The sequence below is a fragment of the Olea europaea genome, chromosome 10 (assembly GCF_002742605.1).
Source record: "Olea europaea var. sylvestris chromosome 10, O_europaea_v1, whole genome shotgun sequence".
Lineage (NCBI taxonomy): Eukaryota > Viridiplantae > Streptophyta > Magnoliopsida > Lamiales > Oleaceae > Olea > Olea europaea.
The window spans coordinates 8,781,934-8,794,040 of NC_036246.1; the positions used below are offsets into that span (position 1 = coordinate 8,781,934).

The 12,107-nt window shown below is 34.5% G+C and overlaps 1 protein-coding gene across 1 annotated transcript; it reads left to right on the plus strand.

The window, feature by feature from the left end:
- The first annotated feature begins 1,664 nt into the window (after nt 1–1,664).
- Nucleotides 1,665–9,106, plus strand: LOC111401146 (ABC transporter D family member 1). The gene is made up of 11 exons (XM_023028745.1): nt 1,665–1,820; nt 2,842–3,124; nt 3,199–3,423; nt 5,912–6,109; nt 6,274–6,728; nt 7,403–7,538; nt 7,622–7,700; nt 7,974–8,212; nt 8,303–8,607; nt 8,690–8,801; nt 8,900–9,106. Exons 1-11 carry the CDS (start codon nt 1,759–1,761, stop codon nt 9,089–9,091), a joined length of 2,286 nt encoding a protein of 761 aa, XP_022884513.1. The 5' UTR covers nt 1,665–1,758; the 3' UTR covers nt 9,092–9,106.
- Nucleotides 9,107–12,107: the final 3,001 nt, after the last annotated feature.

A 12,107-nucleotide genomic window follows, 5' to 3' on the forward strand; every position in this document is an offset into this window, starting at 1 on the left:
CATTGAAGTAATAGAAAAGACTTGCCTTCACCTGCCTTCCAAGGACAGACAATTTTTGAGCTTTGCAAAGGAAAGAAATCTGTCATTTTCTTTTTGTCTTTGTTAATTGTCTTGTATTTTCTACAAATCTGCATGGAATATATGGGTATTGAATTTGTTGATTATAAGCCTTTGAAATAATCAGTGATTCCTAGTTCACTTGCATGACACAAATGTATAGCTGATGCCCATAATATTGGAGTGACAAACTACTATGTAATAGGGCTGGACATGGAACTAAACCGAATTGATCCAAAATTTACGGGTATTTAGTAAATGGAATCGTCGAGTCCAAATTTAATTATGGAACTGTTCGATTCAGTTCCATTCGGTTCTCAGGTTCCTTATTATAATTAAAGTTTTTAATATTTACAAAGTTACATTAATTCGACTAATGATATGTTCAATTTTAGCTTTTACAAAATAACGTAGTCCAATTTTTTTTGCGTCTCTCTTTGTTGAGTTTTTCGTAGATTTGATTGTTAAAATCACAGAAAGAGGAAGATAGCAACTCAAAATAATTAATGAGAGGCGTTGTTGAGCTTTAATTCTATTTTTCTAGAACGGTAAAAACAACAGTACGATAGAGTAACAGTTTTGGATAAAATTTAGGTCAATATAAAGTTGGCTTTGAACTGAAAATTAGAAATAGGAAATCATATTTTTGGGTTTGGACTAAATTAATTAGTTAGTAAATTTATTTAGAAAAAATAAAATAATTTGACTTATTTAAAATAAATTAATTAAAAAAATTAGGAAGATTCGGTTCTCTTCGATTCTTGATCTAGAACCGAGAAGAATCGAGAATTGAACCAAACTTGTCGATTCTCGATTTAAATACCCGTTCGGGTATTTGACTGAAGAAGAGCCGCTCGATTCGGGTCGGGTCGGGTTTGGGTTCGGTTCGGGAGTTTTTCCAGCCCTACTATGTAACCTGAACATTTTATATGAAGCTGTCTGCATCTGAATAAGCCAGAAGGTTGGCTCAAAGAGGACTATTATCCCACACTGGTGTAGGCCATGTGGAAGACACCGGTTAGATTGAATGAAAAGGATCACACAGGTGAAGCAGGGAGAAGTTTGTGGTGGAAAATATGAAATAAATATGTGCTTTGTCCAGAGAATTGATTTTTTATATATATTAGTATTATGTTATGTTCACTTGCAGTTTTTGACATTTGTCTACACAAAGAGCTAATGTTTTGTGCTTTATGTAAAATCGTTTTGACTATTGGTGGAAAATTTGTTGCCAACGCCATACTTTTTTTTTTTTTTTGTTAGGAAGAATGAATGGATCTAGGAGTAGTGCTTCTTAGCATGGGACAAAGAATACGACCACTTAGATAAAATAGAGCTTTTCAAACATAGAGTAGATTCGAACTTTAAAGAGAGCATAGTGCTCCCTAATCCTGAATCTATTGCAACACATGGTATGATTCTATAGATTTGGTTGTTTGAGCTCACTGTGCTCTTGCTACTCTCTTCTATTGTTGCACATGAATAATTACTCTGTTAAAATATCATTTATCTCGAATTTCTGTTTTTTGTTTAGTATTTTCATGTTTTGATGTGTGACATCTGCATCCATTTAGTTCTCAAACTTAGCACTTCCATAAATTTTCCGTGCATAATAAGTTGAAACCAATTTTTCTCTAGATCTCAAGAAGACGGTATTCTTAGCCACTGAAACTATTATCCAGAGGAGGTCTACCTTAAAAAATGCCTTCTCTTCAGCTTCTACAGTTAACTGAACGTGGACGGGGCCTCTTGGCCTCGAGGAGGTAAAAAATATTAACTCTGTGATATTATTTATGTGAATCTCTTTCCCCTTTTGCAGTTGATTAGTTGCTACTATTATTACTGAATATGAGTGAATGATTTGAAAGAAATAAAGTAAGAGAGTTCTGATCAGCATACTAAGGGTTTATATACTCCGGATGGTTAAACGATGATCGTTGTAACTGAAACTGAAATCAATCTTGGACACGAGCATTGGAGAAGCTGATTAACACACTTCTCCATTTGTGAAACTGAAACCAATATTGGACACGTGATCATAGGAGAAGCTGATTAATACACTTCTCCATTTATTAATGTGTATTCTATGTCTACAGGTGAAACTGAACTCTAATGGTATATCTGCTGCTACCAGTTCTGCAAACTTGTTTCCTAGTTTAATAGGAGGCTTATTAAGAACATTTTTTTAATGTTTGTTATATTCTCTGCGAATGCTTCCATTGGATAGAAGTATTCTTAATAATAAATTACAAGAGCTGATGGTTTTCGTTCGTCTACTCCTAACCTTGATTAGCACTTTTTTTTTACATGGAAGGTAGAAATGAAAGCACAATGGTGACCTTTCATTAGATGTCCATTCAACCCCAACTTGAAACAAAATTATAATATAATGGATATTTATTTTAGAAAAGAGCAAAAGCACACCAATGATAAAAAGAAACAAGCAAGAGATCACTATGGAATGGGTGCCAAACTTTTTTTGACCCCTTTTTTACATTTTCAGAAATAGCTATTCATTTAAAAAATTAAAAACCTCCTCATCTAATTACATCTGTCAATGGGACTTGGTGGATTTGTCTATGAGGTTATTGTACTACCCTCAAAAGTAAGTCTCCTGCGGTCATCTTCTTATTCTCCTTGAAGATCGAGGATGGAACTCCATAATGACTGCAGCTCAAAACTCTTCTGGCAATATGTTATGATGTCGATTTTAGTTTGCAATTTCCAATACCTTCCCCCATATGAAGTGGTGGTATCAAAAGTTTTTTATAATTTTTCTGACAGGAAAACACTACTACTTGCAACTGGCATCATTGTTGCCGGTGGAACTGCTGCTGCATACATGCAATCACGAAATAGGTGTAGAATTCAGAATTCTTTGCTTCACTGCAATGGAACTGAGGACAATAAAGAAGAACCAAACAATTTGATTGGAAAGGATAATACTGTAACAAAGAGTAGGAAAAAGAGGGGAAGTTTGAGGTCTCTCCAAGTTTTGGCTGCTATTCTTTTATCTCGTATGGGTCGAATTGGGGCGATAGATATTTTGACTTTGGTGGCTATAGCGGTAAGGTTCTTCACTAAAGAAGTCAAGTATGCCTAGCAGTGAGTTATGTTAGAATCATTTTTGTGTTTTTGCAGGTTTCACGGACTGCTGTTAGCAACAGATTGGCTAAAGTCCAAGGGTTCCTTTTTCGTGCTGCTTTTCTCCGACGTGTACCGGCATTTTTCCGTCTTATTCTTGAAAATATTTTACTTTGTTTCCTCCAGTCAACTTTGCATTCTACCTCAAAATATGTAACAGGGACCTTAAGTTTACGGTTCAGGAAAATATTGACAAAGCTTATCCATACGCAATATTTTCAGGTAATTTTTAATGTTCTTTTTGTTAGCAAGATCACTCTGTAATTTCTTCGTCTAATTGTTTGCTGACACTATTATATTAAAATTGATTTCTTAAGTTCACGGGCTTGCAAATCTCAATAGCAAATCTGGAAAAATTGTGTCCAGTGTCCCTGATATCGCGAGTGAAATTTTCTTCCATGTGATACTTGTAAATATATGCTGCGTACAAGTGTAATTCTAAGTGTTACACCAATGGATTGTTAATTTTAGGTCTTGTGGAGGGGTCAAAAGTTGTCTTTAACTTCGCATTTGGTTTGGGAGCATGCCACTACAAAGTAAGCTGAAGTTTAGATTATTAAAGATGTTGCACATGAAAGAATATTAAGTTAATGGATAAGTTGAAATTATGAGAGAACCCTTATCTAGAGACTTATTTGGAAATTGTAGTTGTAATTTAAATAGCAGGATCGTGGTATTAAGTTAACAGTCTCACAGTGGAGCTTTCTGAGGGAATCAAACAACAGTTTTAGAGAATCATTTTAGGTTTTGACTTGGATATCAGCTATCTAAGCTAGTTATTTGTCAAGAAGAGTATTGGAGCCTGTAATCATGGAAGTACATATCTCCTTTCTTACTGGTTCTGCCCTTATTTATTACAAAAATGTCTTCTACAAGTCTAAGTCTCACCTGATTTCTGAGGCTTTTACTCCCTTCGGTCAAGGTAGAGAGGTTGTGGAAGGGATAACCTTGAATCTTGAATTTGAGAACAGGAAAAGATGAGTGTCAAAATGGTGTACATTGATAGAATAATGGTTATGTACATCAGGACTATGGCCTCAATGGGAGCTACTCAAGGAGAGTGCGGCGAGGTTTTGGTTACTGAAGCTACTAGAAAACAGACATATTTTGTGTGTGGCTGGGATGAAAATGTTATGGTGGACTTGCAGTATTATAGAAGAAACAAATAAGAATGTTGTGAGTTGGTTAAGCCGAGCCCTTTGAAGATAGTTATAACCAATTGAAATGGTTTGGGCACGCTCAATGAAATCGGCTAGATGCACCAATAGAAAAGGTGATAGACCATTTAGATTGTAAAATTTGGAAGAAGAGGTTCTCTTAAATCCCATGGAACGAGGTAATTGCAAACAAGTGGAACCTTTGTAATTTAGATGTCAAAAACAGGATTCATGTAAACAATCCCAAATAACTTTGATCTTTTTTAAGGTGTCAAGAGGAGTGTTTTTGTCATTGACATCAAAATGTCAAATATTCAAACCCCCCGGCGCGAAATGGCTGGACAGGTAAAAGGATTCATGTAAAGTGTATGTTGCTTGCGAGTCGTGACCCAGGAATAGTGTGACATCCGAAGTGTTTCAATAATATAAGATGGAATTCACTTTTGCTTACATTATTCACGTGTATATTTTGCTTTATTTGTTTTACCTGATGTTGTGGAGTATTTATTTTTGAAATAAATGCTGCAAGGATAAACTGCAGCAGTTGACTTTGATTCGCCCGGCCAGCAGACAGGCGGCGGATTATATCAAGCGAAGGGGGAAATAGGGTCTGTAATGGATAGTGATTTCTTGTGTAAAAGAAATTGATATGTTATAATAGGTTTTGAAGCACACGGTGACTGGCAATAGCCACTGATAAAATGAGGGAAATTATGAAGGAACATATGTCCTGCACCAAAAGCCACAATTTATTTTTCCAGTGTTCGTACACAAATTTATTTTGTTGGTTTGTTAATATTGGAAGTAAATGCTAAAATGTACTCGATGGTTCTTCTGGTATTATCGTGGCAAATGCATTGCATTTGACTTTGCATACCTACAAGGACTTTGTGATCTGTTATTCTACCCATCTATTTTGGACTCATCCATGCAAAAGTTGGTTGGAATCAATTATAGGATGGAAAACTTATTAGATTAAATGCATTCCATTTGGAAATTAAGTTCTCTTACATAATTATCATTAATAAGGTATAAATTTGGAAGATTCCATCTATGCCCATGAACAAGCTTTTAAGACTTTAAACCTAGCAATGAATATCAAGTAGCTCAATTTGTTTTTTGAAAACATAATCCAGCAATGCTTCACTTGCTGGTGCTTCAGTTACACAAAATACATCAACGATACTATTTCTTAAGATCCTATCCATTCTTCGTTATCAAGTTAATTGTGCAATCTGCTGTGGCATTATATGGTTCACTTAGATCTGTGCCCCATGCTTTTGTGTTTACTTTATTCTTATAGCTGATGAGATCACAATTTTATGTAATTACACGACGACTATGTAAAAAACAATTAGTTCTACTTGTTTGTTTTATCATACAGAGTTACAGTATAATGCAAACATGCAGTTTTCTTTTCCCTTCCCCATATCTGACTGATTAACCATCTTTTGATTGTCTGCAATCTGGGTTCACTACTGTTCGTGAATGGTAATGAAAACTCTCTTTCAACTTTATTGGTGTTTTGATCAATTTTATTAATTGGATTCCAGAATATGGTATATTACAAGATGTCCCATGTTGATGGTCGGATAACTAATCCTGAACAACGCATTGCAAGTGATGTACCGAGGTTCTGTTCAGAATTGAGTGACCTAGTACAAGAAGATCTGATTGCTGTTACTGATGGGTTGCTTTATACTTGGCGTCTGTGTTCATATGCAAGCCCAAAATATGTTTTCTGGATATTGGTAATCCATTCTCGCAAATTGAACCATTTTTCAAATAACAGCTTAGCATTAAATTTTTTCATATGCTTTTTGAGTATATCTATAACTTCATTTCTTTCAGACTTTTCGATATGGTAGTTATTATTTTACTAAGAAATTTGCATATGTATATCAATACTTTCCAGGCCTACGTGTTGGGAGCAGGGACCACAATCAAAAACTTCTCTCCTGCATTTGGGAAACTCATGTCCAAAGAACAACAGCTGGAAGGGGAGTACAGACAGTTGCATTCACGATTAAGGACCCATGCAGAAAGTATAGCATTTTATGGAGGTGAAAATAGAGAAGATTTTCACATTCAGCGGAAGTTTAAGAGTCTTGTGCAGCATATGAGGGTTGTTCTTCATGACCATTGGTGGTTTGGCATGATTCAAGACTTTTTGCTGAAATATCTTGGTGCTACTGTTGCTGTTATCCTGATAATAGAGCCCTTTTTCTCTGGCAACTTAAGGCCTGATTCTTCAACTCTAGGACGTGCTGAGATGTTGAGTAATTTAAGATATCATACGAGTGTTATAATATCATTGTTCCAGTCCTTGGGAACTCTTTCTATAAGTTCAAGACGGCTCAATCGCCTGAGGTATTACTTGTTCAGTTGCTTGGGGGACTATTAGACTGTTGCACTCATTAAGTTGAAAATCCATAGGATTTATTAATTGAGCTTATTGTCTTCCATTCAATAACTTGCATGCATAAAATTGCACCTGAAGTAAATTAATTACATTAACAAGAAATCTGACTACTACTACTCTCTCAATCAGAGGGCAATCATTTTGAGGTTCTATTTCCTGTTTAGGTAATTTGTCCCCAGGGAAAACTTTCTCATGGAACATATATGTTAGGGATTAAGGTGATAAGCTTCAAATTTTCTATGCAGAATCGCAGATGAGTATTTATATATTCACTTTTTGCTGGGATGGGTGATAGACTGACTTTTGCAATGATATTAATGTCATTGCTATGTTTGGAGAGAGATGCCAGAACCAATCTTCCCTCACATTTGTTGTGGGAAAGAATCGTTATGGCCGCCTTCTGAACAACTGTGGTTGGATAGTTCTGTAATTTTTATTAGTAGGTATTGTTCTCATTATATCTTGTATGGTGAGAAGATAATGATACAATTTGCTTCAGCATTTTGATAACCAGCTCTGGTATATTTATGTGCACCATTGCTTATATGGCTTGCTTGGCATTGCTAGTTAGAGTGCGTACTCTGTAGCTATCATTTTAGCTAAACTTTCTTCCAATTTGCAGTGGCTATGCTGATCGTATTCATGAACTCATGGGAATATCGAGAGAGCTTGGTGTACGCGATGCATCTTCTGTGAAGACTGATGGGAGCAGGAATTATGTTAGTGAAGCAAATTACATCGAGTTTGATGGTGTCAAGGTAGTTAGAAAATGTTAAAGACTTTCTACTTGCTTTGTTATTCTCTTCCTTTCCATTATCCTTATAGCATATTGGACTTTCAGGTTGTTACTCCAACTAACAATGTATTGGTTGAGGATCTGACTCTGCGGGTTGAAGTAGGTTCTAATCTTTTGATTACAGGTACTCTTTTTAGGTTAAGGTTAGTTATATCTTTGCATGATTATTCAATTAATTGGTTACCTTTTCTTATGAGTTACCGAGTTGGATTGTGTTTATTTAGAAGGAAAGAGCAATATGTCTATGATTGTGAATAAATACATAACATACCTTTCTAATGTCTAATGTTGTGTATGAAGCTGTCATTAGTATCAGTATAGGCAACTTGCTGCATATCAGTATTCTGGAACTGTGCTCGCGTATAACTGTCTGACTGTAACACTTAACCCATTTAAGGTCCAAATGGAAGTGGGAAAAGCTCTCTTTTTCGAGTTTTGGGAGGTCTTTGGCCGCTGGTATCTGGCCATATTGTGAAACCTGGAATTGGTTCTGATCTAAATAAGGAAATCTTTTATGTGCCACAACGGCCTTATACAGCAGTGGGGACTCTGCGTGACCAGTTGATATATCCTCTTACTGCAGATCAAGAGGTCGAACCTCTTACAAAAAGAGAAATGGTTGACCTGTTGAAGAATGTAAGAAATTCTTTCCTTTTTACATTTGTTTCTCTAGCTTTAGGTGTTATGTTACTGTGTTGGTGAAGTTCAGTAACTTCTTGTTATCAGGTCGATCTTGAATATCTCCTGGAACGTTACCCTCCTGAAAAGGAGGTGAATTGGGGTGATGAATTATCGTTAGGCGAGCAACAAAGACTGGGAATGGCTCGTCTCTTCTACCATAAACCCAAATTTGCTATCCTGGATGAATGCACAAGCGCTGTGACGACTGATATGGAGGAACGTTTTTGTGCTAAAGTTCTAGCAATGGGAACATCATGTATCACAATCTCTCACCGTCCTGCTTTAGTTGCATTTCATGATGTGGTCCTATCCCTGGATGGTGAAGGAGGCTGGAGTGTTCATTATAAGAGGTAGAGAACTTTGAAGTTGGGACTTATTCCTGATCTTTAATCTAGCGTATGCAAATGCTTATTTACTAAGTAAAATCTGTAGAGCGGATTCTCCAGCTATTACAGAATCTGAAAACAGTAAAAAGAGAAATTTGGAGACAGACCGCCAAAGTGATGCGATGGCTGTCCAACGTGCATTTGCTAATACAAAAAAGGTGTATTAATCTCCCACTCGATATGTAGTTTATATTTAACTTTTTGGATATAGATCCATCCTCATGTTGCTTATACTTTCTTTGTAATATCCCACCAGGATTCGGCATTTTCAGCATCTAAGGGGCAATCATATTCTGCAGAGTTAATAGCAACATCTCCTACTGACAATGATGAATATCCTTCGCCTGTCTTTCCACAATTGCAAACTACTCCACGGCTACTGCCTTTGCGTGTAGCTGCCATGTTTAAAATACTGGTAAGTGATCTTTACCACTTCAACTGTTTCTAGTGGCTAGGACTCGAAACTTCTTATTGTTAATTGTAGTTTATAGTGGTTTGTGCTTCTTAAATTCTCTGGAAGTGTTTCTTAGGATTTGCTAGCTTTCTACATGTTTTCCTTTAGATTAGTACTTTTGGGCCTTCCTAGTCAAATTTACTCTTCATTGCATCAAGATAAGTAATCATGATTTGTAACAACCCAAATTTTAGAATTTAAATTTCTATCAAAAGTTTCTTTAAAAATTTAATGTGACAGTTGAATTTATGTAAATATGATTTCCCCAAGGTAAAATTTTTTATACTCATTATTAATAAAAAGGAAAAAGCAAAGATTTATCTACATAATATCTTATTCCTATATATATTTGGAAAGATCCACTAAATTAATATCTAAATTAAAACCTAATTTTACCAAACAGTACGTTCCCTAATTTTCACAATTGACAAGGAATTCAAATAATGTCATATCATAACTTTTCTCATAAAGGTTCCAGTAAAAATAAATAAATAAATAAAAAAATCCGCTAAATAAATCCTTACATCACCCATAATATTTTATATGATAGACGATAACTAAATATTGATTCCACCAATGTAATTAAACACAAACTAAAATTTATAACAAAATAAATCAAGTTTCAAATCCTAAAAATATCCATATGACTAACACTAATGTTAAGGCTGGAAATTAAATTTCAGTCATGTTGCACCAATTCACTTTATTAACTTTAATGAAATCAAGCACAATGACAGTACCTTATCATCCGGCAACCAACGAACCGTTCTAACCTGTGAGTATTGGGAAAAAAGGGTGAGTATATAGAATACTCAATAGGACACGAGTAATTGTGTAATCCCGAATAAAAATATTGATTCATGCATTAAAATAATCATACCGTCATATCATATCTTTGGAAGGTGGTAAGAGCTCATAATATATTATATCTTTGGTACCGGATGACTATATCATATCGTATTATATCTTTCATTAGCATAACATTAATCAACATGAAATAATGAAATTAAACAGGACAAAATCACCTGCACCTTGTTACCATACATCATTAGATCAATTTAAATTTTTGGAGAGAACCAAATTTATGTTCCAACTTTATTTTTAGTCTACTGCCGTGTTTGAAAAATTATATCACATGGTACAAAAATCTAACTTCTCTCTCAGTCATGGTTCTTTTGACTTTTTCTACGGAGAAAATATGCTGCATTCATGGGGTTATATATAGGATAATCTCCTATAGAAGGTGGAAGTCTAATCACCCAAAACATCTATCCAAACCAAATAAAACAAACTGCTTTAACTCAATCTCAGTAGACACGTTGTTGCCAATACTTTCAGATGTCAAAAACAAAAGTAATAAAATAATATTTAATGATAAATTCTTTAAACTTCAATAACTTAGGCTTTTGTTATTCAAATTAGCTTTTTCTCGAGCTTAATATACATAATTAAACACGAGCTGTTTGACGACCCCCAATATTGGTATGCTTATCATCGCTCTTTCAATATCTAAATTTTTGCCCAAATAAAATTGAATTTATTCCCATTTCACTTTGGTCCTCAACTTTCCAAAATTATAAAAATATAGAACAAATAAATTTATTCTATAAAATTTTTGGGGCATTACAATCCTTACTTCTTAAAATAATGTCATACTCGAAATTTTATTTTGGCTAATTGAGAAGTTCTGGATACTTGGTCTTAAACTCCTCATTCTTATGGAAAAATAATATCATCCATGTCAATCTTCTGTGCATAATAGTACAATTCTATTATGGTCCCTATTGGGACAAGTCATTTGTTCACCCAAGCATTAAGTCTTACATATCATGCTTACATTCTTATCATGATAACATAATGTATTTCATGCTCGCATATGCAAGTAAAGGAATCATGCTTTACTTGTGATATAAATCATAAATTTAGTGAGGGAAATGTGCATGTCATAAAATCTACAAGGAGACAAGTAGAAAATGTAAATTTACACAAAAATTTTAATAATGGACATTTATTACAAGTAACGTCTAAAAATATGAAACTTCTATACTAATGTCACATTCTCATTTTTTTCATTTAAAAAAAATGATAATAAATTAATGGTAATTTCCCACTGTTTAGAATGGAGCAAGCAGCATGAGCTTGGCTAATTTTTCAAAATGGTCACATTTTTCTTTATCATAATTCGTCCCGCCCTAAATATATAATATAATGCACTTTTAATGTTGATAAAAAGCAGGGCCGGCCCTGTGATTGTCAAGGCTTGAGGCGAAATTCCTAAATTAGGCCCCCCCTAAAAAAATATGACCTTGTTAGCCATTGCTTGCGAATTGTGGTTAAGAACAAAGAAGAGGAGAAGGCGGGCACGAAAAAGAAGGAAAAAGAGAGCTCAATTCAAAAGAGAAAAAAAAAACACTGATTTTCCTTTCACATTATTTCACACACAAAAAAATAATAAAAATAAAATAACATCTGGGCCAAATGAGGCCCCTTCAGTTTTGGGCCTGAGGCAATGGCCTCGTTGGCTTCTGCACACGACCGGATCTGATAAAAAGTATTATGTAATGCACATGAACCCCATATGGATGATGCTAAATAATCTAAAATTATAGTAAATTTCTGCAATTCACATCATTGTTTGTCGTGAACAGCGACAAGGAATCCTCTTTTTTCATTTTTATAAGGCTACAAGAAAATGAAATCTAAGCTTTGAGACCATACTGTAACAATCCAAATTTTAGAATTTAAATCGCTGTCAAAAGTTTCTTTAAAAATTTAACGTAAAAAATAAATTTATGTAAAGATGATTTACTCAAGGTAAAATTTTTTATACTCTTTATTAATAAAAGGGAAAACAAAGATTTATCTACATATCTTATTCCTATATATATTTGGAAAGGTCCAGTAAATTAAAACATAATTTTTCCAAATAGTTCGTGCTCTAATTTTTACAATTGACAAGAAATTTGAATAATGCCATATCATAACTTTTCTCATAAAGGTTTTAGTGAAA